General features: G+C 45.0%; 2 protein-coding genes across 19 annotated transcripts in view; one reads left to right on the top strand and one right to left on the bottom strand.

The window, feature by feature from the left end:
• DCLK2 (doublecortin like kinase 2) overlaps nucleotides 1-25,368 on the top strand; it is a 144,545-nt gene that overhangs the window by 109,832 nt on the left and 9,345 nt on the right. For 6 of the 14 annotated variants that reach the window (XM_039875990.1, XM_039875988.1, XM_039875993.1 and 3 more), the window contains 6 exons: nucleotides 3,018-3,151; nucleotides 3,527-3,604; nucleotides 8,663-8,759; nucleotides 9,356-9,436; nucleotides 10,593-10,709; nucleotides 15,715-17,053. In XM_039875990.1, the coding sequence (XP_039731924.1) occupies nucleotides 3,018-3,151; nucleotides 3,527-3,604; nucleotides 8,663-8,759; nucleotides 9,356-9,436; nucleotides 10,593-10,709; nucleotides 15,715-15,942 (735 nt within the window). In that variant the 3' untranslated portion in view covers nucleotides 15,943-17,053. The other 8 variants (XR_005655658.1, XR_005655659.1, XR_005655662.1 and 5 more) reach the window with 8 other exon arrangements.
• LRBA (LPS responsive beige-like anchor protein) overlaps nucleotides 23,018-25,368 on the bottom strand; it is a 549,008-nt gene continuing 546,657 nt past the window's right edge. For 3 of the 5 annotated variants that reach the window (XM_039875986.1, XM_039875985.1, XM_039875984.1), the window contains one exon: nucleotides 24,065-24,155. In XM_039875986.1, the coding sequence (XP_039731920.1) occupies nucleotides 24,065-24,155 (91 nt within the window). Of the gene's footprint in view, nucleotides 24,156-25,368 lie in introns of all 5 variants that reach the window. The other 2 variants (XM_039875983.1, XM_039875987.1) reach the window with 2 other exon arrangements.

The raw sequence follows: 25,368 nt of genomic DNA, 5'->3' as shown, positions 1-25,368 counted from the left end.
GGCGCTGCAGCGGAATGGTGACGGTGTTGGTTGGACTGCCTGCTTGGCCATCTGCTAGTCAGTCACCAGAGTTCTCTGTGACTCAGTTTCCTCATCTGTAGAATGGAAGCAACAGTTCTCTCCCTGATTGCCCAGCGGGATGACTGTGGAAGTCCAGTGAGATAATATCGGGGAGAATTTTGAACTCTCCAAAGGCCTATGAGAATGTCAGTTACTGGGGAGAACCGAGCTCTCGGCCAGAACAGTAGGCCTTCGGAGTCCCTCTGCATTTATTCACCTCTTTCTTAAAACCAGTCTCTTAAAGCAATGCCATGTGTGCGTCGGTGTAGTCTTAAAGCAATGTCATAAACGTGTGTGTATTTAGATTTATAGATAAGTAGATTTTTTTTTTTTCCTGCTTTGAAGAGAATCTCCAACTGAGATTTGAAATATACTCATATTATCATTCACATATTTGCCTCTGTCTAGCATTGGGGAGAGATGAATCAGATAAAATATTATTATTTCAGCTTGTCTGCCCCATATGACACTTCCCGTTTGATGTTTAGCCGAGGGAGTACTACTTGCTCAGACATAACTTGGTGATTATAGACTGTTCAGTCCCTTTCTATTTATGCTCCTGCATATGACTCTGAATTCCTTATAGGGGATGTGAAAAACAGGGCTTCTGGGACTTCTGACTATTTGACAACAACTGTTAAATACCCCTAGGCATCTCTAAGTTGAATGTCTAAAACAAACACTATTTTTCAAAAATGTACCTAATGAGTATATTTTAAAGTTATAAAAACAAAATAACAATGACATTAATAAAACTTTTTTCTTCTTCTAACTCTCATGATACATTTAGAATTATAATGTTACTTATAATGTTCTTATCACTGCAGTTACTTAGGGAATTTCTAAAGTCTGGGTTTCAGTAAATGTGTCGTAAATTCTAACTGTAATTCCCTATATTAGATTGTTCTCGTTAATGTTTACATTAAACATAATGGATGGGAAGTTGTCCTAAGACTGCAGCATGACTAAGAACCTGGTTTCTGTTGCTTTAGGCTAAATCATTAGCAGCTTTGAGTATGTTCCTGCTGAGTTGTGGGCTGACTCAGAATGATAAATATCTAGGAGGGACTCGGAAGCCTCACAGTTATTCTGTAAAACTTGAAAGTCATAAAGTCATATGCTGTGTGTGTGTTTTAAGTACATAAACACAGAAGCAGTTATTAAAATACTAAGGAGAAAAATATTCTTAAACTGATGAGCACATCACAAGTAATAAAGGTATATCAGTGTTATCCTTTTTAAAATGCCTATGAAGATTGGGGGTCATTAGCTTGCGGAGCCCCGAGGTCCTTAATGTTTTTATTGATGACTGTATAAATCACTCCCCTCTTTAAGTATTGGACTAATGGCTGATGTTGTTAACATGCTTATCTTGAAAAAACATTATTTTCTAAATTTTTCACCTCCTGTAGTAGTGATTTAGGTCAGTTCATAGTAAAATATGAGGAAAAGCAAACTAAGTAAGTTTAAAGTATAAAAATAGAAAAGAGACGTTAGATGAGTACAGATTAAGTCTCTGCAGTTATTCTCTGAAATTCGTTGTTTTCAAAGTGGACATTTAAGATATGGATAGACAAGCACATTAAAGATTACAGTCAAATCTAAATTATGTTCTCATACACACTTGATTGCTTCCCAAACCATCCATTGCTTATATATAAAATTATTTTTTCCTAATTATGAGACCAATTGGAAACATTTTGGAAACAACTAAAAAGTATAAAGAAAAAAAGTTATCCTCAGTGTTAAGACCTAGAGATAAATTTAACATTTTAGTGCATTAGATGTAATTTTGAATATTCCTTCTTGTTTTATGTAACATAGCAGACATTATGCACATGATTAATATTTATTTGAAATTGCTTATTAGTGACCGTGCAATATTTTATGACAGAGATGTACCACAGCTTGCAAAGTCATTGCCCCATTAACCACTTACATCGCTTCCAGTTTTTAAAAACATAGATAAATTCTGAGATTGGTGTCCTTGTGCATATAACCTTTGGATCCATGTCCATTCCCTTAGGGTTGGTTCTTAGCATTAGATTTACTGGATCAAGGGTTATAAGTGATGTTAAGAAATGTACACATTGCTGAAAGGCTTTCTAGAAACGTTGCTTCAGTTGAAGCCAGAACATTCCCATTTCACCCATGCTGTTACACCTGGTCCAGCATGATGGTTATCAGACCCGATCAGCCAGGCCTTCCAGGAAGGGAAAGGAACAGTCACCGAGCCCTGGTCTGAGCTCGGTCTCGTTTCATCCTCATGCCAACCCCGTATCATCGCGTTTCACAGGTGAGGAGACACGCTCAGAGAGGACAAGTGAATTCCAGCGGTCACACACCCAGAACTCCAGGGGAGTGGTTGCTCATTCAAGTTCAGGCCGTCTGATCTTAAAGTTCATTTTCTTTCTCAACTCCAAGAGTTTCCCCTCTGTAATATTTATATTCATCATTGGCAGTCCAGAGAATAAGTCCAAATTTTAATTTCTAAACTAAGCATGCAAGTCTCTCAGAGCATTTAGTGCTTTAGTGGGCATCTACTGAACACCATTTCTGAGGCTGTCCAGTACCTCACACACAGTCAGTGCCCAGTGCAGGTCAGTTTCCTGCTTCCAGCTTTACGGTCCTCTCAGGTTACATCAGGTAAGCTGCCACCTACATCCCGAACTATTGTGTAAGCATTCCCACCTGTTCATTGTACTCTTTCCTACGTAGGGACCTTTTTGCAAAAGTGGAAAATACTGTTTCTTTCAAATTCTACACGATGACTCTGAAGAGAAAAAAATTAGAACTTTAAAGCATCACGGATAAATCATGGTTTTAATGTTACAAGGAGAGATTTCTTAGTTTATTAGTAAATGTATCTGTGTCTTATTACCTAATTCCAAGGGGAACCTCTTGAAATCACTGAGGGGAAAAAACAACTTCTGATTTTTGGTTGGTTTCTGTTGCAGGTGTGTGAATATCCTGATGGAACCAAGTCTTTGAAACTGGGAGACTTTGGGCTGGCCACTGTGGTGGAAGGGCCTTTATACACAGTGTGCGGCACACCAACTTACGTGGCTCCCGAAATCATTGCTGAAACCGGGTAAGACTCCCCGTGGTTTTGGTTAGTGCCTTAACTCTGGTGGGGAAAGGTGTATTCTGCTCCTCCTGCTGTGTATTCAGATGCCTCCTGGGACGATGGAGGGCAGGAGAGACCGTTCCCTGCATCGTGACTTTGGTCTCAGGAACTTAAGTTTGTGCTTCTACCTTCAAGGGTGCTGGTCTTGGGACTGTGGTGGTAGCCCCGAAGATCGTGGTGAGATTGGGAGAAAAGTAGATGCCTTTGTCCAAAGGCAATTAATTCCTCGACACGGAATGAGCAATTTGACATTGAAAAGACCCTTTTTCTTCACTAAGGCAAGTGGCAGGTTCTGGGAGTAATAGCGTCTTTCTCCCCTTTTGCTTGCTGTTTCTCTAGCTATGGCCTGAAGGTGGACGTGTGGGCAGCAGGCGTGATTACGTACATACTTCTCTGTGGATTCCCACCGTTCCGAAGGTCAGTGGCTCTTTGAATGACAATATTTGAATTGTAAACTCTCTCCCTTTGATCTGGAAGCAGACATTTTACTTCTGGCAAGTCAGGACTAGAAACGGGTTAATAAAAATATCAGTTAAAAATTATATAAACATGCCTTTCACTTTTTATCTTAATTTACAACCTATTAACGTATATTCCTTGAGCGCACTTCTGACGTGAGGCCAAGGCCTTTGCTTGGTGTCGGGCCCTCTGAGCTTCTTAAGGTCATTCTGTAACGCACACCCATCGTCCAGTGTCTACAGTTGCCATTCTCACTCTTTTTCAAAGGGAGTGAGATTGAAAGATCCTGTGATGGAATCTGATCCTTCTAGATAAACCTTTTTCTAGTTTTTAATAGCTGTCTCTTAATTTTTTAACAACTCACTTTCCAAAGCATTCAACTTAGTTCTCATAGAAATAAGAAACTCTCTGACTATATTTTATCTGTTCACATATTACTTAATAAAGTAGAATTCCAAGTACTTTCAGCACAGATAGGCCTGGGAACGAAACGATTGACTCTTGGTGACCATGTACCTCACCTAGCGGGAGCAGAGGTGGCCACACAGGGGGTCGGGTGTGTCACGGAGGGCACTCAGCACACTTGTTACCTGAGTGTTGGTTGCACACGAGGTGAGTGAGGGGCTTCGGCCTCGGTGCCTTTTTTGATCAGTCCCATCTCCTTGTTTGAAGCAAATGAATGATTTGGAGCAGAAGTAGACGTTCATCTAATTTGATGATTTTCTTCTGAGTTTTCTTGAACTCTCTCTTCATTTTAATCTCTTCTTTTGTTCACTTTACAACTATTTGTCGAGCAGCTACTGTGTGCCAGGCACTGAGTACTGGGAATCAAATGCTCAAACATATTCTCTGAGGTTATGGTATTTATAGTGCCGTATTCCGTCAGTAAGTGAGAAATATGTTCATTTCACTCCTCTCCCAATGTTTTATTATGAAAGCTTTCAAATGTACAGAAAAGTTGAAAGTTTTATCTTTTTAAAATGATCAGTGTTTGGTTGAGTTGCATATTTTTACTGACTTTACAGTAAACATAAGACATTCAGTAAACATAAAATGTCATTTTCTCTAATTTTGAGAGTCTCAGGGTGTAAAGACATCACAAGAATATTGATCAGGAAAAATAAACTGAGCATGAGCGCTCAGCTGAGGGCTGGAAATCACAAACATTTAATGAGAGAAATAGTGAGTGAGACCTTGTCCTCGTGGCATGGGTTGGGTTTCTACAAGTGGAAAGAACTTTCTGTCTGGCTGTTCCATCAAGGTCATTGCCTGCGGTAGGGTACACAGTTTGTAAGATTACTGCACGTGGCAGTTAGCATTTCTTAAATAACAAATGACCCCAAAAGTTAGGGCTGTCAGTTAGTTCCGTAGATCAGTTGGGCAGGTCTTCTGGTCTGGGCTGGCTCAGTGAAGGTTTGATGGCCCAGTGTACGTCACTCACATGCCTGATAGTTGGCTCATTGTCAACTGGGACAATAGATATGACTCAGCCATGTGCCTTTCAGCTTCCAGTGGGCGAACCTGGGTTTCACATGATAGAGGATACAGGATTTTAAAAAGCAGCTGGAGAGAGGGCCAGTTCCTCTGCTTGAACGTTTTCCAAATCTCTGCTTGCCTCACCTTTGTTGATTGACGTCCCATTGACCAAATGAAGTCAAATAGGGTAAACGTGGGAGAAGATGAGGTGTGTACATAGCAGAAGGAGAATGATTTGTGGTCAGTTTCTTAGTCACGCTGTTCCCTGACTGGTTTCAGTGATGACCTGTTTTGGGGACTGGTCAATCACAGAGGGTAGTGTATTTTGATAGCTGGTGATCTTGGGGCCAGTTACGACATAGTTCGCCTCCATGGTTAACCCAAGTTGAGACCAGGGACCAATTTTCGAGGAATGTGTGCTCACAACTCCCTCTAGTGTTTCCACTTGCCAGTGCAGCTTGTGAGTTTTTTCTTTGACTTCGCTTTTTACTTTTTAGCAGAAGTGAGACTCAGATGGAACAGATATGTAGTCATCATGACTTGTTACCCAGTGGACAGCAGCTTCTTTGTGGGAACTGGAGATAAGTGTAGCTAATCAAAAGCAGTAAAGCTACATTCTGAAATGTGCTGCCTTTATATGTCATATTCAGAAGCTGGTCCTACAACTCCAGGTAGCTTACTTGACTGAAATTTATGAAAATGCTTTCTTTCCTCTTTCACATGTGGCGAAATACAATCTGGAATGTTAAATACTAGTTACAGAGGCATCGTTACGACAGAGACATTATGGAGAGATTCCAGAACCTACTATAACAAAAAGTATAACAAATTATGGAAATGGGACCTTAAATAATGATAAAGGTGTCTAAATAATGATAAATGTAAAGTAGGATTACATCTCTATAAATTTGTACCTAAAATGAAAATCCTTTAAACAGATATTTCAAAACATTTTCTTTGTTTTATACAAAAGATGATTTTAGCCCAAAGCTTTTTAATTGAAATTGTTACTTGGAGTTTACAGTTTTATCTTCTTTAAAGCTAGTATCATTTTTTTTTTTTTTCTTTAAGGCTTTGGTCTTAGCTTGCCATGTAGTCTTCATTTAGTCTTTTCAACATCAGATTCTTTGTTGCTAAGAAATATGTTGTTTTTCCAGAGGCAATCAACATCTTAGTTATTGCCTAAGCAAGTATGTTCTTAGGGCCACTGACAAAAAAAAAGTAGTATTTGCGTGACTATATCTAGATTTTTTTCTTATACACACCCTGTAAATGAAAGGTTCGAACATCGTTTGTAAAATAGCTTACATTTTCAGGTTACTTTGCCTGATTTTTACCTTGCTTTGACTTACCATAGAAAAGAGAGAATACATGCAAACTCTTTTGTTGTTTTTAAGGTTTTTCTTAATGGACATTTTTAGATTTACAGCACCATGATCCAGGAGCTATATTATTTTAGAATAAAAAAGTGCCCTGAAAATCTCAGCCAGATTGTAGAGTACAAATGTGTTAATAAATCCAGTATAGATTTAATCAGAGTGGCTTTCATTAAGTGTCTGCTAAGAAGGATGAATTATCTTTAGCTTTCTGTTCTTTTATTAAGGGCAGCCTGAAACTCTTTCAGTTCACAGCATGGATCCTTTGGGGTGCATTCGAATTGCCAGTACATCCTAGGGTTTTGTTTGTTGACTCAGGCTATTTTGCCAAAAACCGAAATGAATGCTGTAGACTTGCTTCCAACTTTTTAGCCGTTTAATAACAAAATAAAAGCCATATATATTGGCAAAATATAAACCATGAGATTCCAGAAAAAATAATAAAAGGAAATAGAAAAAAATAATAAAAAAATAATACCGAGTGGGGTCATAGAGAGGAATGGCTCACAGGGACGATTCTGGGAGCGGGGGATTTTTTTCTCTCTTCTCACATTGTCTCCTGGTCTCCTCTAGTTCCTTAAAGGTTTCTGTAAAATCTCATTGTGTTCTTAGGTGTGTCCTTCACTCATTTTGAAGGACAGTTGAGCTGAGTTCAATCAGCAGAGAAATAACAATGAAAAAGAAAGAAAACATTTAGATATTTAGAAAGAAATGGTCGGTACACACTAAAAAAACACAAACACTATTTAGGAGAGCAGTGGGGCTCTCTTGCCTTGCCCGGTTATCTGGCCTGACTTGTGCTTCTCCGTGTGCCCTTTGACTCAGGCTCCAAGGACCAGCAGATGTGGGTTCACCTGGGCTTAGGTAGATGGCGTGGATATTCACAAATCTCACAGACTCTCTTTTTCGTAGAATTGGAATGAGGCAGCCACCCTGTCATATAGCCCTCAGAATTTGTCTCTAGACACTGCCCTCAGTGACCTTTTTCTAGAGATAATACATTTGTCCTTGCCCAACCTGAGGGCTGGCAGCACGACCAGGCTCCTCCCAGATGGCTGGGTCTCAGGTGAGCACCCCGAGCGGGTGGGGCGGGAACTCCAAGGGAAGTGTTTGTACACTTGCCAGGTGAGACTGAACTCCCACTCCTGGACTTCAGTCTTGACGCCCGCAGTCCATCTGAGTTTCCTACGAGAGCTCAAAAGCTAACGACTTTGCGCTCACCCTTGACGCACCTGCCCGGTGCGGCGGGTCTGTGGCTGTGCGGATGCAGCTTTCTGGGAGGTTGAAGATGTCCAGCTTCCTGGAATTTTCCCAGCAGTGTTTTCACATGTCCACGTCACCGTCCATCAAAAGTCAAATCGTCATTTATTCGTTAGGCACCGGCTTTGTTGTGAGTGCACCTTTTGAGGGTGGGGCAGTTGGGCACAGGCTGGGGGTGGGGACAGGTTTGCCTCAGCCTTTGCAGGTGACGTCCTGGCACCTGGGCTCTTTCTCTCAGGCTGAGGTTAGGTGAACGTCAAGTTCCAGTGGGGCGCTAACTGTGTCACGGACGTTTTATCCAGATTCTGAACGCCTTAGGACTCTTTCATATGTTGGCTGCTTCACTAATCTTTGGCTGTTTTATTGGAAAGTTGGAAAGGGGAGAGGCTAGGAGATCCGACGCAGATGCGCTACTTTTCTATTTTCTACTCTTATCGCCATGAGAGATTCAGTGAGGGCAGATGCTGTGATAGTTTTTTTTTGAATGAGGGTTTATCTTATTTGTGGATTCCATTTCTCCTCGAGTCTTTTTATTGTGGCAAAATATACGTAACATAAAATGTATCACTGAGCCATTTTAAGTGTACAGTAGCATCAGCACGTTCACGAGGTCGTGCAGACATCATGCCAGCCATCTCCAGAACTGCGTCATCTTCCCACGCTGAAGCTCTTCACCCACTCGACAAATTCTTGAATCTGTGTCTCCTCTCTCTTCCTCTTCTGTCCCCTCCCTCCGTCCCTCTGGTTCCCAGGCCTATCGAAATGAAGGTGTCAATGCAGTGGAGATATGACATGCCCAAGCTGACAAGACTGGACTGCTCTCCCCACTCTTTCCATGAGCATTTTGTTGAAAAGGAACTGTCTGGTGACTCTGGCTCTTCTTCTGTTTCTTTGTCACTGACAGTGAGAACAATCTCCAGGAAGATCTCTTCGATCAGATCCTGGCGGGGAAGCTCGAGTTTCCAGCGCCCTACTGGGATAATATCACGGACTCGGCAAAGGTACCGTCTAGGGCTGCCTGGTGTCCAGTGGCCCTTGCCTCATGTGGGGCCATAGCCACTCTTGGTATTGAGCTCCAAGTCTGTCTTGACTTTGAGTGTGTGGTTTTTCTTTAAGTTCATTCCATTGTGTAGTCTCTGAAACTCTTAACTAAATTCCGAAAGCCGGACTGGCTGCCTTCCCAGTTTGCCCCTACATCCTCCTTTGCTCCTCTAAGCTCTAAACATTTGTTCTGTCATTTATTCAAGAATTATGTCTTGGACAGACACTGGAACATAGGAATGGACTTGTGACATATCCTGAATTGCCAAAAGGAATAATACTGCAGTGTTACACTGCGGAAGGATGAAAATGACCAGAGCTCTTAGGAGGGAACATCTAGTTTATTGCAGACTCAGGAGATACTATTTTCTCTCCCACTGGGTGTGATTGCCTTGTAGGCACTGGGAGTGTCGCTGATAATAGCTTTTCAGTTCAGATGGCTGAGCTGTGTTGGTTGTTCTTTGAAGCACTTGGTGCAAACTCAAATTTCTGTGTTTATGCTGGAATTAACCCCCTTTCATCTCCTTTATGACAATAAGCCTTCGTTTCTTTCCAGGAATTAATCAGTCAAATGCTTCAGGTAAACGTGGAAGCACGGTGTACTGCGGGACAAATCCTGAGTCACCCCTGGGTGTCAGTAAGTACCCACATCCCCCGGGGAATGCACACCTGTGTGCTCTGTGGCCAACAGTGTGCTTCCTTGCTGTGGCTTTTTGCACATGCAGAGTTCTGCACCCAAGTTCCACGGCAGGTAGAATGTCTCCTCTACGGAGTAAGTGGCGTGAAGCTGGTGCTCTAGGAGAAGGCAGCTGGCACCAGGATCCCATAGTATTCACTTCTGCTCTGTGAGTGACCTGGGCATGACTGTCCCTCTCTGGGCCTCAGTTCCTCCACTGCAAAGTGAAAGGGTTGGCTGGGATGTTCTCTAAGGAGCCTTTCAGCTTCTGCCTTCTGTAGTTCTGGGGTTTAAGGGTTTTCAGGATCTGCCCAGATAGGAGCACATTTCAGACCCTGATCTCTGTCTTTGTGGCACGTGGCCACAGGAGACCTCCTGCTGTGGGCAAGGAGTCCGACACAGTCCCTTCCAGAGCTGGACAGAGGACATGTCGTGTTGACTACGGTTCCTTTGTGCTTGGTGGTGCCTCTGGGTTTAGGATAAACACAGCCCTATAGATGGTGGCAGTAGGAACGTTTGCAAGTCCCTCCTTCCCAGAGGCTCCAGGAAGGTGAGGCTTAGAGACTGCGCCCAGGGCTGTCGCCCACAGCTCCCTGTGTACCTCTGCCACCTCCGCTGTCCCAGACGACCAGTGTCTGGGCTCAGCCTCTCTGGACCCTGCAAAATGACTTGGCTCTTGGGCCAACTAACTTAGATTCTACATTTTTTTATGAACAATAAAGACTAACAGCTAGCTCGGTTCTTGATTAAAATGATAAACTGTCCATTAATGTTGGGGTTTCCGGGAGAAGGATCTGTACTGTATTATGTGGTGTTTGTGTTGCTGGGGGTGGGGGCGGGTCTCAGAACCCCGAGGAACGTCTTCTTTGTGCCTCCGGATACCTGTGCTCGCCTTCGGCCTACTCTGGGCCACGGGAGCGGGGTGAATGATGTGAGGTCTTTCGGAGAGCCTGGGGCTGTGGGATGACAGGAATCGTTTTTAGAGGGTCATTGTTGCCCTCACCTCTGGAAATGGGCCCGTTTGGGAAGAGATGGCGGTGGCGGTGATGGTGGCGCCTGCTAAGGAATAGCGTTAGCCGTGAGAGCCAAAACCGCTGTCCTTGATTCTTTTCTGTAGGATGATGCCTCCCAGGAGAATAATATGCAAGCCGAAGTAACAGGTAAACTAAAACAGCACTTTAATAATGCGCTCCCCAAACAGAACAGCACCACCACCGGGGTCTCCGTCATCATGGTAAGTGGAGCGCACGGCTCTGCCTTGGGCAAGCTGCAGTGTCCGGCCTGAGCGCTCAGCCGGCATTGACCCTTCTAAAGTAAATAGCCAAGAGCGTCCCTCACATGGAAGCTGGTGCCCCCCCCCCATGCTCCTCTTTTCGCTTTGAGATTGGCTTGGCTCGGGAAGTGCCCCATCGGGCCGTCCCCGGCCGAGTCCTGGGGCAGGGGATCGTGCAGGCGCCAGCGAGGCCGGCTGGGCCGGCGCTGAGGAGCCGCTGGCCCCTTCTGGGCATGGTGGCCTCCAGGGCAGCTGCTGCTGCTCTCCTCTGCTTCCTCATCTGGAGAGGGATTCCCAAGCCTGGCTGGGATTTACAGCATAAGGGAGTAAACCCTGACTACTCGAGGCTGCAAAAATAGGTTATTTGAAGTGTGAATTATTCTTTCTTTGGGACTTGGGATAAGAAACAACTAAAGTTGAACAAATGCCATTTAAAAAAAAATGTTTTGTGGCTTTTAAAAGTACAAAACAATGTAAAAAAAAAGTTTTTTTCAGGGTTGGTAAAAGGTTATGAGAAATCAGTAACAATGATCCCCATATTCTTTCAGACTTTGCTTCTTCCAGTGTTTTTAAGGCAGCTTATCTAGATCCACAAACTCACCAAATTAAAAGTGACATTAAAGTAAGTGAAGTAACATTAAAGTGAGCTCAGCAAAAGGGAAAAGACAGACAGGACAAGTAAACTTGACCCAGAAGCACGATCAGCACACCTGACCCAGCCGTCCAGACTCTAGTCCTTGCAAAGCAGCTCCGCACCTCTCCCCAGCTGCTATGGGGCCTGGGCACACAGCGGCCGTCGGCTCGGGCCGGGCCCTCTGCTCTGCCCACACCACTCATAGGATTGGCACCTCAGAGCCAGAGTCAGCTGGGGTATCTTCGGAATCAGACTTTCGAAGGAGATGGGCGGCTGAGCTGTTAGCATCTGGGCCACCCCTGACAGCATGAGGCCTTAGCAGCACCAAAGCCACCTGGGGCCCGACAGCTCGTGATGGGCTCTCTCCACAGCTCCATCATTCTTACCTAGGACAGACCTCTCACCTTCTGGAAAAGGCTTGACTTGTTTCCTATCCAACTAGAAGGAAAGCAGGCATTTATTCTCATGGCACTTTATAGTCTAGGAACCTAAGGAGATCCAGATAGATGTTGGAGGGAAAGCATCCCCATCCCCCCCGTGACTAAGGAATACTGTGTGTGGTACGTTTGTGGAGTGGGCACAGCCTTCTTAGCCTCTGCTGTTCGGTCTGTCTCCTCCCTCCCCCAGACGAGGCCTGAGCCCTCTGAATGTCCTTGCAGCTCCCTCACCCCTCCCCTGCTGGGAAGTGTGCCCTCAACCCGCTCTTCTCTCCCCCCGACAAAGCTTGCACACGGGGTCTTCTGACACGTTGCAGGACTTTGGGGGTGCTCTGTGCCAAAATAATAGGAAGGCCTCTTGAGTTGTGGTTTTCCTGGTGTTTCAGCAGTGTTCTGCAGAAAGCCCGAGAAAGAGTTGTCAGAACTATAGCTTAGACACTTTGAAAATAACCAGCTTGATGAAGCCAACAGCATGAGAATATTTTCAAGTGATTCACTTGTGAGACAAGCACTGATGAGACTGGTCAGGCTGGCCACAAGCTACATTGTTAGGCACCTTCTGGGGAAACTTAGAGAAATAAAAACATTATAGATTGGCACACTTGACATATAGTGAAAAACCTTAAGAGTGACTTGTTAGAATCAAAATTTAATAATCGCGTTATTTAACTTTCATAGTCTCCCAGAGGAAGAACTTTTACCTGTGCTCAGGGCTTATGAGAGTTTCACACTTGTCTCCCGGGTCACTTGTTGACTCAGGTCCCAGATAGGGATTGCTGACCTAAGGCCTGCGACCTGCCGAGGTTCTGGAATGACCTGGCCCTCTGTCCTCTGGCCCAGTATAGGCTCTGTTCTGAATAATGACATTTATACCCCTCAGACAGAACCTATATCTCATGGTTGACAAATGGACTGTTTGCACTTGCTGATGGGAGTTCCACAGTCACATTTCAAATTCGGCTTTAACTGGACGTTTCTATGAATGAACAGCCCATTATTGTTCGTAATTCAACGGTGATTGTAAATGTTGCGTGTTTACATGTATGTTCAGTTGTCACTGAGCATGTGGGCAGGGCTCCATGTAACCTCATGTTCCCTACACAACTCTGCAGGTCGTTAGCTCTGAGGAACCGCTGAGTGACATTATCATGTTCAATACCTTCAGGAGAAATCAGTAAAGCTGGTCTCTGGAGGTACCAATTCTCGATAGCCAAAAAGCCGGCCTGTGAATTTGGCTTTTCCCCAAAAGCAGGGGCGAAAAGGCCTCTGTGGGGACTTGGTGCTAATCCTCACCCAGCTGAGGATCTGAGCTGGGGCACGGTTGTGTGGGGGCAGCTTGCGATGCTTCCATGTTGTTATCCTCACCTCTCCATCGTTGTGTGTGTGTGTTCCGCCCTTGGGAATAGTTTTAAATGTTTTTTATATTAAAAATAATCACAAATGGCTCTCCCTGGTATTATATGCTCTCATAACTGGAGTATGTACGTGAGGCTAATATGGTTTCCTACAGATGCAAATAGTAGTGGAAATAGTGCATCAAGGTTTGCGGTGGGATCCTCAGGTAGCTGTTGCGTAACCGACTATCGGCTCTCACCCCAGTGCTTTCTGCCTTAGCCTCCCAAAGATGGTGCTTGAGGTGAGAAAATCAGAGGATAAGAATGGTAAATAACAGTGGAAGAAAGCAAAGTTGACGCCGTTGTCTGCGTTTTATTTGACAGTTTGATTTGAGAGTTTGAGAGACACTTCCGAGTTTCACTCTTGACCCAGTTCAGACTGTGGGGAACCCCGAAGCAGAATTCTGGTATTCGACACACTTCGCTTCATCAGAGCAACTTCTAATTCTCGGCCCCCTTCAGATCTGCATGCTTGTCTCAGACTTCTGACACCAGCGTCCAGCTCTTAGCTTCCTATCGGTGTGCGTCTCCTGTACCTACTGACATCCTTTTTGGCCAGCCATGCACACCCTGGGAAAACTTTATTTTAAAACTTCTCCGCTTGCCACATTGCCTTCCTTCGCAGATCAAAAGCTGGCAAGTGCACAGGGGTAGGGCTTCAGTAGTTCTCCTGATAAATGCTGGTTTTCACTTAGATGGAAAGGCATCTTTTAGTGAGTGACCGCATCAGATGGGTACCTTTGTTAAGGCTTTTGTTCTCTTTTTCCGACTACATTTCCAAAGATGCATTTTTCTCAGTAAGACAGTGTAGAGGCAGCTTGCCTTTGGGATAAGAGAAGAGAATTATATTAGATAAGATTTTTATTTAGAACAGGCCTGTGGTGTTGGATTGCACTGCATTTTCTCTGACTTGTCCATAGCATGCTGAAGAAAGGACAGTGCATTTGCAGAGAGAGCTTATCATCTTTCCCAGTGGGCTCATCCCAGCCACAGGGACTAGAAAACGCCCTCTTGTGGCAGAAAAGGGAATTATCAGGAACCTGCTTCTCGCCCTGCATCTTGACTTCAGAAGCGATGAATTGAAATGGTGTGCTTTCCCTGCTCAGCGGGGGATTACGCTTCTTTCAGGGGGAAATTTGGGAATGATCCGGGCTTAATTTAAGAGAGAGGAAACTGTTTAAATCGTGTTGCTTCTGTTTAAAGTAAGTCTAGTTTCTGTCCCTGCTTCTCTCCCCGCTTCTCCTGCCTCTCCCGCCGCCTGCATTGCTTGCCTCTGACTAGGTCCAAGGCCACGGTACGTACTAATTGCACCGCGCTGCTTTGTTCGGCTGCACACATGCGTGTCCTCTTGACAGGAAGAGGAAAGGAGAAATAACTGGAGAAGCGTTGGTTTCCTTCACCCAGGATAAGTTTTGTGGCAGAAAAAGGGTGGCTGGGCTGCCTCTCATACTACGGGCTTGGAAGCTTGATAAGAGCGATGCTCAGTTTCTTCTTTGGCTTTCTTCAGTTACCTCTTCTGCAGGTAATTGAAATTGCCCTTGGAAATTGCCAGATGTTCTGCTTGAGCTCGGAAGGAAGGGCCTCTGGAAAACATCTATTTGAGAGTTGACACCAAGTGCCCTGCAGGCAGCCACACTAGTCTATCTTAGAAAGCCCTGTTGTTTATTCATATCCGCACCACCCCCCATCCTCGCAGGGAAGTCAGATTATAAAAGGCCTTCGGATGGTGTACCTTTTAGCTAAAGGTGCCTGAGAGCTGAAAGCTCCCCCACGTTTGCAAAGCCCGGTGAGATGGCAGCTGTCTGGGTCTCACTGGACAAGCAAGAAATATTCAAACTGAATCAGAGGAGGAGAAAAGTAGACTAGTCCCATCTCCCAGTCTAGGGTCAGAAAGGAAGGCAGTTTCCTCATGTTCGTGGCTATTTCTGTGCTCCCTGAGGAGTTGAGTGGCTTAAAAACTTTGGGGCTGTGATGAGGTCAAGAAGAGCAGGTGAGGGGATCGTGGAAGGCCATTGGATCCCCAGGCCCTCCTGCGTTACAGATAATGCAGCCACGTGGGTCGTAAGGGGATTTCTTATTTTTATGACATGTGAGAATCTTTTCCATCTGTAACGGAGAACTTCCTTTGGAAAAGTTGACTATCGAAGCCCCAGCATTCTCATAGGGTTTGCTTACTGTCCCAGGATTCTCTGGGCTCAAGGTCTGGGTATGCAAAGACACATTCAGAACTGAGGCACCGCTCAGAGCTAGAAACGGTTCGCCCCAGGCTGCCGCTCAGGGCCCAGGCTTAGCTGTAGGAGCAGAGGCCACGCACCACCTGTGGCCTAGGGCGGGTGCCCTAAGCCCGCGTTGCTCTTAGGCTTCTGTCAGAAGGGAGGCTTGAGGTTATTTCTCCTCTTCTGTTTCTGAGTCCCGTGCATGCTCTGTGGTGCGCTCTGTCGTGGTGGCTTCGCCCCGGCCCTGGCCAGGCTAACATGTTGTCTCTGCTGCTTTCTCTTCAGAACACGGCTCTAGATAAGGAGGGGCAGATCTTCTGCAGCAAACACTGTCAGGACAGCGGCCGGCCCGGGATGGAGCCCGCATCTCCAGTTCCTCCCTCCGCTGAGGAGAGCCCTGTGTCTGGGGTGGCAGCCTTGGCCCCTGCCCCTCTGGAACCTCCCACACCCCCCTCCCCTCCTGCTGCCACGGGCTGTGAGCGGGCAGGGACCTGGCGCCGCCACCGCGACTGACCGTGGCAGACAGGCCTGAGCCGTGCCGCCCTCCGACGCCGAGCCTCCCTTTGCTGATTGCTGGCTGCCAGGAGCCCAGGACCCTGGGCTTGGTCTTGGTTCACAGTCTGGGCTCTGCTTTCCAGTGCCTGGAGGTGTCATATGCCGCGTCAGCTTGGGTGGCAGATATTCAGAGTGGCTTGTTTTAAATTATCTGAGTTTCAGTTCAGTGGACATTTCACAGCGTCACCAGGAGAATGTGAACTTTTTTCCAGCATCTAATGCATTTTTATAGGAACACTTTGGATGAGCCACGATCTCTCCCTCATTTCAGTAAACTCGAAGTGCTCCTTTTTTCTTACTGAGAACTTAGAACTGCGTTTGTCCCTTGGTGGGTGTCCTGTGAGAGGTGACATGGCACCTTCCTCCTCTGCTGACAGGGACTGGGGGACTGGCTTTCTGGTGGAAGAAACAAGCATGTATGTAAGAGGACAATCTGGTCATCGGACACTCATCCCAGACCGCCAGATGTGCGTCCAGGTGCCTGGGGAGCAGCCAAGAGTGCTGGGCTCCCTTAAGAAAACACTGGATATTTATTTCTACAGAGGATAGGGGAAGGTCACTTTCTTCCCTAGACGTTGTGTGTTTCCCCTCAACTCTTCCCACATACAATTTAAAACTGCTCACGAAGTTGCCCTTTGGGGTTTTTAATGAAAGGCCTGCCGCCTGCGGCCTCCCTGGTGAAGGCGGTTTCTTCTCAGCAAGCTGGCTGCTCGCAGAGCAGGGTACACGCGGCATCCTGAGGAGCCACCAGTCCTGAGGAGCCACCAGTCTCCTTTCGTCGTCTGCTTTTTATCCGGAGCCGGTGGAAACAGCCAGGAAACACGGGAGCACGGGCAGGCCGGGGGCGGGAGGTGCTCTGCAGACGCCCTCTGTCACCCACCTTCTGGAAGGCTGCGGGCAGTTTTCCCTTGTTTTCCAACCCCCTGCTCTTTTTAATAATTGTACATAATCCGTGTATTTGTTTTACCTGCTCATCTTCTAAAGCGGTGGGCCCTGTAGTTCATTCTGATTGTTAGATTTTTGCCTCCTACAAGTGTACCCAACCTGCAATAAACTTTTCTCCCATTGGTGAAAAAAGTAATCGGGTGTAGAGGTGTTGTTGTTTTGGAAAGATGTGTGATCAAAGGCCCAGGGTCCGGCTGGTGCCATTGTCTGTTTTTCGTGACGTCTCGGGCCCATGAATGATGCTTGGGAAGAACGTGTGGAGATGCGCTTTGGTGAAAGTTTATGTGATCATAGGTCTAGTAGCTCATGCAGCAAAAGCTCAAGAATAAACAGATCGTTGGTAGACAGCAGAGAAATCATGGAACCAACGGCAGGAAGGTGAGGCTTTATAGGAAATGGGGAGTCCGGGCATCTGTTCCAGCCTGTCTCTCTGTCACTCTGTCTCTCTCTCTCTCTCGCCATCTCTGCCTCTCTCTGAAATTGTGTGGTCTCCTGTCTCTGCTTTCAGTGCATTTCGGCTCCTGTTTTTTGTTCCCTCATAATGTCTGCTTGCCTGGAGCTCTGACCACAGGTACTGCGTCTGTCCCCAACTTCTCAAGGCGAGACAACTGCAGGGCTTGAAACCATATGCTTTGGCCCTAGATCTCTCAGTTCAAATAGATATCCGAATGAGGTGTTAGGCGATGATTTCTCTCCAGACTGACACTGACTCATGATCCAGAGTCTGGTTACAAAATGTAGCTGGGCGTCCTGGACCCACAGCCACAGCAGGTGCCGGCTTCAAGAGGAGGGCAGATTCAAAAGAGCCATGATGGACAGATCTGGACAATTCTGCTCATCTCGCTCCTCATCAACTGTTTAGAGCCAAAACTTTCATAGCTCCTCATGGAAATGTACTTGTTAATGGAAGACGTAAAGGAAGGAGCATAGAAATGAAAACAGTGGTAGAGCAAGGCCTCTGGTGCTGATCAGAGCCTGAAACCCGACACCCCGCCCTTGAACTGGAAGTTCAAAGATATTTGCTAAAGACTTAAGAAAATACATGGCCAGGGCAGTGCCAGTCACTGGTGACAGGATGAAGGAGCACCTTCTGTCCGGCACATGCTCCCGTCCTCTACGCCATACTTGGGGTGGCTTGGGACATGGTGAGGGGTGGGGGATGGCCTAGAGAAAGGAAGCAGTAAGAACTAGGTGTGGCAGCAGCTTAGCAGTGGCCTGGCACTTTACCCCACAAACACCTAGAGCAGTATGTGGTGTGACTTGAGCCATCCAAGAAGTTCGGTGACATAACCCAGGTCACAGAATTGGTAGGAGACAGAGCCACGATGTGTTTTTAGGTTCTACCAATGCCAAAGCTCTTCTGTTCGGAGGTCCCTGTCATTTAGGGGCAAACCAAGGCCCAGATGTGAGTGGTCATCTGGATAATGATCCTAAATAAAAGTTCTGATACCACAAACACGTTGTGTATTCACTTGTGCATTTAGCAAACAATTGTTGAGCTCATGTTCTCAGAATGCAAATTTAATACAGGTACTTAATTGCTGGGTTCCTCTACTCCTGCACAGTGAGAATGGCATGTGCTTATTTTATGTTCATTCCTTTACTTGAGCAGGTGATCAACATCTAAAGAAACCTTTGAATAAGGGTAGAAAAAGGGAAGTGGTGACCTGCAGAAGCCATGTGAGATGCCTGCTAGGCTCAGCAGTTGGGCCAAGAGTCAGTGAGTGCCTGTCTCCCTCTCATCATAAAGATTGCTCTGATATGGAAATATATGAAATACATTGATTGAAAGCATTTGGCAAAACATTTCCCAGAATTGTTTAATGGATAAGATTGTAAAATGTGAATCGGGATAATGAGCGTTCAGAACAGATTAACCACACTGAAAGGAAGACGGCTGATTAATGATTCTCGGAGAAAGCTTTCAGCAGCAAGTTTGCCGTCTCACAGAAACATAATGCAAGCCACGTAATTTAACATTTTCTGGTACCACATTTAAAAAAAAGGTAAAGAGGAACGGATGAAATTAACAGTATGTTTTATTTAATCCAATATGTTTAAATACATCCAAAGTAGTATTTCAGCTTATGATCAGTATAGGAAATCGTTGGGATAGTTTACATTTTTTGTACTAATTCTTTGAAATCAGGTATGTATTGACAAAGCACATCTCAGCGTGGATTAGGCATGTTGAAAGGCTTAATGGCCATGTGGCCTGCTGCACTGGACAGGGCAGCTCTACAGAAGCCACAGCTCTGTCTTTGTTCTGTTGTTTTATTTTTGGCATGTGATGTGAATGGCTATGTAGAAAGAATGCTTCTCTGTTGTTTTAAATGGGATGAACTGATTTAAAATGATCTCAGCACCATGCTACCCTGAACAAGCCTGACCTGTCTGATCTCAGAAGCTAAGCAGGGTCGGGCCTGGTTAGTACTTGGATGGGAGACCACCTAGGAAGACCAGGTGCTGTAGGCATCAAAAACAAAAAAATAAAATGATCTCAGCAGGTGAAAACACTAGTCCAAACTTGTGGTGTGGAATCTAAGTGTAAAGTCCTGTGATTCTGTTACAGAACCATCCGAGGCCTTGGTGGGCACTCCTTCACGTGAGAGATGTCGGAGTGGAGAACTTCACTGATCACTGTTTCATTAGATGCCAAGAGAGCTGCTTACATGTTAGCATGACCTTCAAGTGCATCGTGAGAAGTATGTGCGTGGTATAGCTGAGCCCTCCGAGGCATGGAGCTGTTCCGGGACCCTCAAGAATTGTGGTGCAGGTACAGCAGTTGTCACCCAGAGGCAGCTGTCCTTATAACTGGGCCGCCCGTCTAGGTGGTCAGACATGCTTTGGAGGGGACGTCTGCGTCATAAGGCGGCAGTCAGCAGGTGAAGGGGAGACTCCTGGCAAAGTGGTAGAAGACTGAGACTAAGGTTATCAGAGCAGGGGTGTGTGCGTCTTGTGAGAGGAAGAAAGTCATTGCTTTGGAGGGAGGCTGATATCTATACAACTTTGGTTAGTCTTAGCCAGTGGATTTTCAGTGGCTATCAGATGATAAAACCCACAGCCTTGAACCCAGAGGCAGGTAGCTGTGGGGAGGAGTTGCCACCATTGAATAGCTGAGGGGGACAATGGATATATTCGGTACAGTGACCATCATTTGCTCCTGTCATTGCCCCTTCCCAAACACAAGCCCTTTCCTTCAGGGTGGAGCTGGGTGCTTCGGGCCCCCAGTGTGGTTGGGGTTCCTTCAACCCAGAAGGGTGAACTGGGAGGGCTGGGCACCTGTCTGTGCTGAGGCTGAAGTTGGGTCTGGAAAATGTCAAATTATCCAAGTCCGAAGCTGCAAAGCAGCCAGTTGCTTCCTGCCAGGTCTGAGGAAGTAGCAAGCCTGCCCAGCACCCCCCAGATCTCGGTTTTGGCAAGAAAAAATATTCCTGAACCTCAGGCAGAAAAATAATTCATGTTTCTGGCATATGACGGCGGAGGCCTCAGAATTCACAGGAATATTTGTGGATTGCCTTCTTTCCCTGCCGGAGCGCCTGGCCGTCGCAGGAAGACAGCTTGCCTAGAGGCTAGACCACCTCGGTGTCATCAGAAAAATGTGATGCCCCTTGGTGAGAGCAATCTGCTTTTCTGGCTCACAACAATGAGGACTGGCAGTGATGTGTATCATTAATAGTAGCCTTGGATTTTTAAAATAGTGATGACGGCGGGGAGGGGAATCTAAGAAATGCATCATGGACTCCACTTTTCAAATCTTAAAAAAAAAAGTCTGAAAGATGTTTCTCCCACTTGTCTGAGAGGACATAGAATTATTATTTATTTTGTTACTTTATTGATTTTCCACTTATGGTCTCTTCCTCCCTTTTTCCAGTTAGGATGTTTAGCAACTTCCCAGCTTCCTTGCTTCCCCCTGCAATGAAAACTGGAGATTCCTGCATGACAGACACCATTACACTTTATGTGACAAAAAAGGGAAGTAGCTAAGCAAGTTGTTCTCCTGGTTGAAGTAGAAAACTCTCTCCTTAGGGTGGGGCGGGGGCAGGGATAGCCAAGAGGAGGTGTTGGTGTGGTTGCTGATATGCATGGCTTATGCAGATTTTGAGATTTAAGTCCCGCCCCCTTTTCAGTTTGTGATTTCACATGATGTCACTCGATGACAGGAGGCTACTCCATGATCTAGAACAGACACCTGGAACTGGCAGAGCTTCTCCACCATGCTGTGTTGAGATCCTTCCAGATGTTTAAAGACACTTCTGCTGCTTGGTTCGGAGGGATGTCTCGTGGGTCCGCTGTGTTCTTCAGCAGTGATGGACAGAACTGATGCAGAAGGACCAAACTGGGCCCACGATTTGCATGGCCAGGAGCTCTTGACATCATACCGAAGGAACCTAGTGAAAGTCTCTCCCCTCAAACTCCTATCTTGATGCATCTAATTGTTGTCTGCTGTTTTCACTCAATTCTAGTTGCTGAAAAGGGTACAAAGTGGCCGTGCAGTCTGGCTGCAGCCAGGGTTCCCCGGCCATCTCCTGTGAACCTGACCCACACGACCTCTGCATCCCACTGCCCCTCTGACAGCGAGGTGGGAGGACATATGGCACCAGGTATGTGTGAGCAGCCCCCTGGCCTTTTGGCTCAACTCTGCTCTTAGAGCTGGATGGAAAAGGGCCGGATTGTAAGGTACTCACCTCACGTCCCACAGCTTCTCATGTTGCCATGCAGGATATTTTGAATCTTCTTGTCTGGTATGCTGAGAAGTAGAACTGAAGTGTGATGTTTTTTTCAGGAGGCAAAACTGTTTGTTTTTATCGATTAATCTGTGGAAGCATTTACTTACGGAGGTTGGCTGTGCTTGGGGACTAAGATGCTCATCTGAGTGACTTGTCCACCAGTTTGTATCGGTGTGCTCGTCAGGTTTTCACCGTCTCTACTCTCTAAGCCCTCATCCTTTGCTCCAGAGATCTTAGTGGTATCTTAGTGGTATTTCTGAAATTACAGAGCCTCAAGGACTAGACTGGTGATAGTTCAGAAAGAATCTGTACTATCTGGGAAGAAAATCTTAATTTCTCGAGGCGACGCATCTGAAAACCAGCCGTAAATCACTGTATGTAACTGAGCTTTGTCCACTTTCCTGAAAGTGAATGATGTAGTTCATTCACTTTCATCCCAAACCATGTTAACTTTTTTCCCTAATTGGTTTACATTTAAAGTAATGCTTTTCTTTTTTTTTTGAGTTAAAACTGGATAAATGTTTGAATGTTAGATAAATCCTAACAAATATTGTACTAAATAGATTCTACCATTCAGAAGCCCTTGTGTTGATGCCAGCTACATTTGTTAACTGAAAATTCAGTTAATTTTCTATACTTCTAAATTTTAAACATGATAAAAGTGGTAGAGGCACTGATTTTCTTCTCAGGCTTCAAGAGGAAGCTGCTTTATTAACTTTGGTTCAGGCGTTTTGAAGCAATATGGCTGAAGTGTCATGTGCCCGGCCTGTGACAGGCATTCCTAACTGTCTTCCACCATTTCCTTACGATTTCCAAAGCACGAGATTTCCAGTGAGGACGTTTAGCTAATGTTACCAGTCACAGGGGTGTTTCCTGGATTCTAAGATATACTTGCCCTCTCTCACATTTTACCGTCTGTTATTTTCTTTAATGGTTTATAAAGCAGTCGTGGATTAGAAATGACATAGTACATAAAGTTCCTTGTTTGGTCATTTGTTAGATACAGGTTTAGTGTTCTCATTTGTGTATGTCTCAGTGAGCGGGAGCTATCTGGACAGAGAAGGCCCGTGTTCTAGTTTTCATTCAAGAGAGTCTCTCATTGGTTGTTCAAATTCTATAATTTAACCAGTTTGACTTTTTTAAAAAAATTTTTTGCAAACAGTTGTTTTATCAGTGTTTTAAAATTAGGAGTGAAAAGATATTGCCGAAAGTTCAGTTGTAAATGTCATTTAATTTTTCTGTCAGACTGAGCTGTTCCACTCTAAATCTCTGCTTTTAGAGAAGAGCTGAATGTGTAGAAAACTATAAGGGGACCCTTTTAGGTAAGGTGCATGAGAACAGAGATGGAACGTCAAAGCTCACAACTTACAAAGAATTTATTTATCCAATACAGACCTTTTCTCAAATATTTTTCACAGAATTCCATACGGCAATCTACTAGAAAAGTAGGATTATACAACACCAAAATGACATTGTTTCTTAGTACAAATTGCTAATCAAAAGGAAGGTGCAGATAGTTTGGTAACAAATAGAAGGTAAGGGGGGGGTGTTGCTTAATACAGCACCTGGAGCCTCCCTTCCCCGACCCAGGGTGGGAGAGGGGGAGCCCCCAAAGGCCCTGCCTCAGCTCGGGCCCAGTCACACCTCAGGGCTGAGCTTTGGTACTTGCAACTTTAAAACAGATGTTGTGAGCCCAAGAACATTTCCATCATTTCATTTTGGTGTGCGATGAGGATGACAAATCACGAAAACATTGTAAATATTTCACACTTGCTATAACATTACATCTTTTATGTTAACCACACAATAAAAGAGCCCTCCCCAAACCATAATTTCCTAGGTCTAAAACATGCTCGAAGAAGAATATGGATAGAAATAATTCACTGAGATGTTTTAAATTACATTTACCATAATTTAAACATTACTATTTAAGTCCCAGAAATTTCAGCACTTAAGAAGCACAATTGTTTGGAAAAATACAGGACCCAAAGTACAGCATAAAATTCCCCTATCCCAGTATTATAACCCACTTCCCTACTAAAATCATATATTTGTCAAGATTACAGATAAATGGGAAGTGTTTTTTTTTTTTTCATAATACAGCTAGAATAAGTGGGTTTACTCACTCCACTGTAAGTTTCCATAATTGGTGAAAATAGACTTCTTGATATGACTAAAAATATAGATTTTTTTTTAAACTACAGAACCCAGCAGCCAGTTTTCTGCTTTGCTATACCCACCCCCAAAGTCGAGCAAAGTCTACAAAAATAGCAATTAACTTTAAAAAATATTTTGCTTAAGAGCAAATTTAAGTTACATTCATATGTGGTAGCTATTTCTAAAAGATGCTCCAGGGTACCCCTCCTGCCCAGGCTGGGGGCAAGGCTGATGTGCAGCTGTCACTATCAGTAGCGGGTTTGGTATTCATGATGCCACCGGTTAAAGTCGTTGTAGAACAGAACGATGCTTCCTGAGGCCATGCCAGCAATGATGCACCTGGGAGAAGCACAGAGAGAGGGCTTACAAACCTATTTATTTCCTAGAGATCTGTTACTAAAAGAACTGCCCTCCCTAAATCCACAAGGTAAAGATGGAAGATGGCAGCACTACAATTTATGAGAAGTAAGGTATGCTTTTTGACGACTAAAATGCAGCCCCAAGTAAGCTTAGAGTGCCACTTCTGACACTCTACAAGGATCCAAGCCATAGCTTTCTCTCCCTCTTCCTTTCTTTCTATTGAAAATACAGCTGGTACACGTAGGATGAAGCACTAAAACCTGAGCAGGTTGATAACTTCTATGCAGGGGCTGGGCTGGAGAGCACTATCTTTTACGTTAGGTATCAGAATCAAAAGAAAGGACCTCCATCTCAAAGTAACTGCTGGTGGAGGATGCAGCCAATAGTCAAGTGGCAGATCTGCGACAGGCAGATAATCAGTGAAGAGTAAGAAAGCAGAGTGCTGACCGTAATCTGGGCGGAGCTCTGCTTGGCAGAACAGTCTATGTCCATCATGCTCTAGGTAGAGCGAGGCCTCGTTTTCATAACAGCAATTTCTGAAGCGATCACTAAAGGCAGGAGCTGCTGCTGCTGCTTGTTCCCCTCCCTGAGACAGTGGTACAGGGAGGAGACTGAGAGCAGGCAGACGAGCCTCCCTCAGAGCTGCCAGGCTCAGCCTATTATCTTAGATCTTTCTCTGTACGGTTTGCTTAAGACCAGTCCTTAGAAGTCATGTTCAGTATCTTTCCTACCTCTTATAAAATTAGGAACTGAAATGTGTCACGACACAAAATCAACTAAACACAAAAGGAGGCAGAAATGAGGGACACAAAAAAGCTCTAAGACCCAGAAAACACATACATAGTAAAATGGCAAAAGTCTTTCCTTATCAGTAATTACTTTAAATGTGAAGAGGTTAAACACTCTAAACAAAAGGTAGAAACTGGCAGAATGGCTAAAAAAACATGATCAAATATATGCTGACAAGAGACTCACTTTAGATCTAAGGACACAAACAGGTTGAGAGCGAAGGGTGGGAAAAGATATTCCCTGCAAATAGCAACGAAAAGAGGTGGGTAGCTATGCTAATACAGACAACACAGGCTTGACGTCAAAATCTGTAGCGAGAGACAGACACTGTATGTCAACATAAAGGTCAATTCATCAAGAAAGTAATGAATTACATATGCACTGATCACAGTGGTGATGACTG

This window comes from Pteropus medius, unplaced genomic scaffold, assembly GCF_902729225.1.
Source record: "Pteropus medius unplaced genomic scaffold, Ma_sr-lr_union100, whole genome shotgun sequence".
Lineage (NCBI taxonomy): Eukaryota > Metazoa > Chordata > Mammalia > Chiroptera > Pteropodidae > Pteropus > Pteropus medius.
The sequence above is the reverse complement of the archived record's forward strand: the minus strand, read 5'-3'. Positions and strand labels throughout refer to the sequence as shown.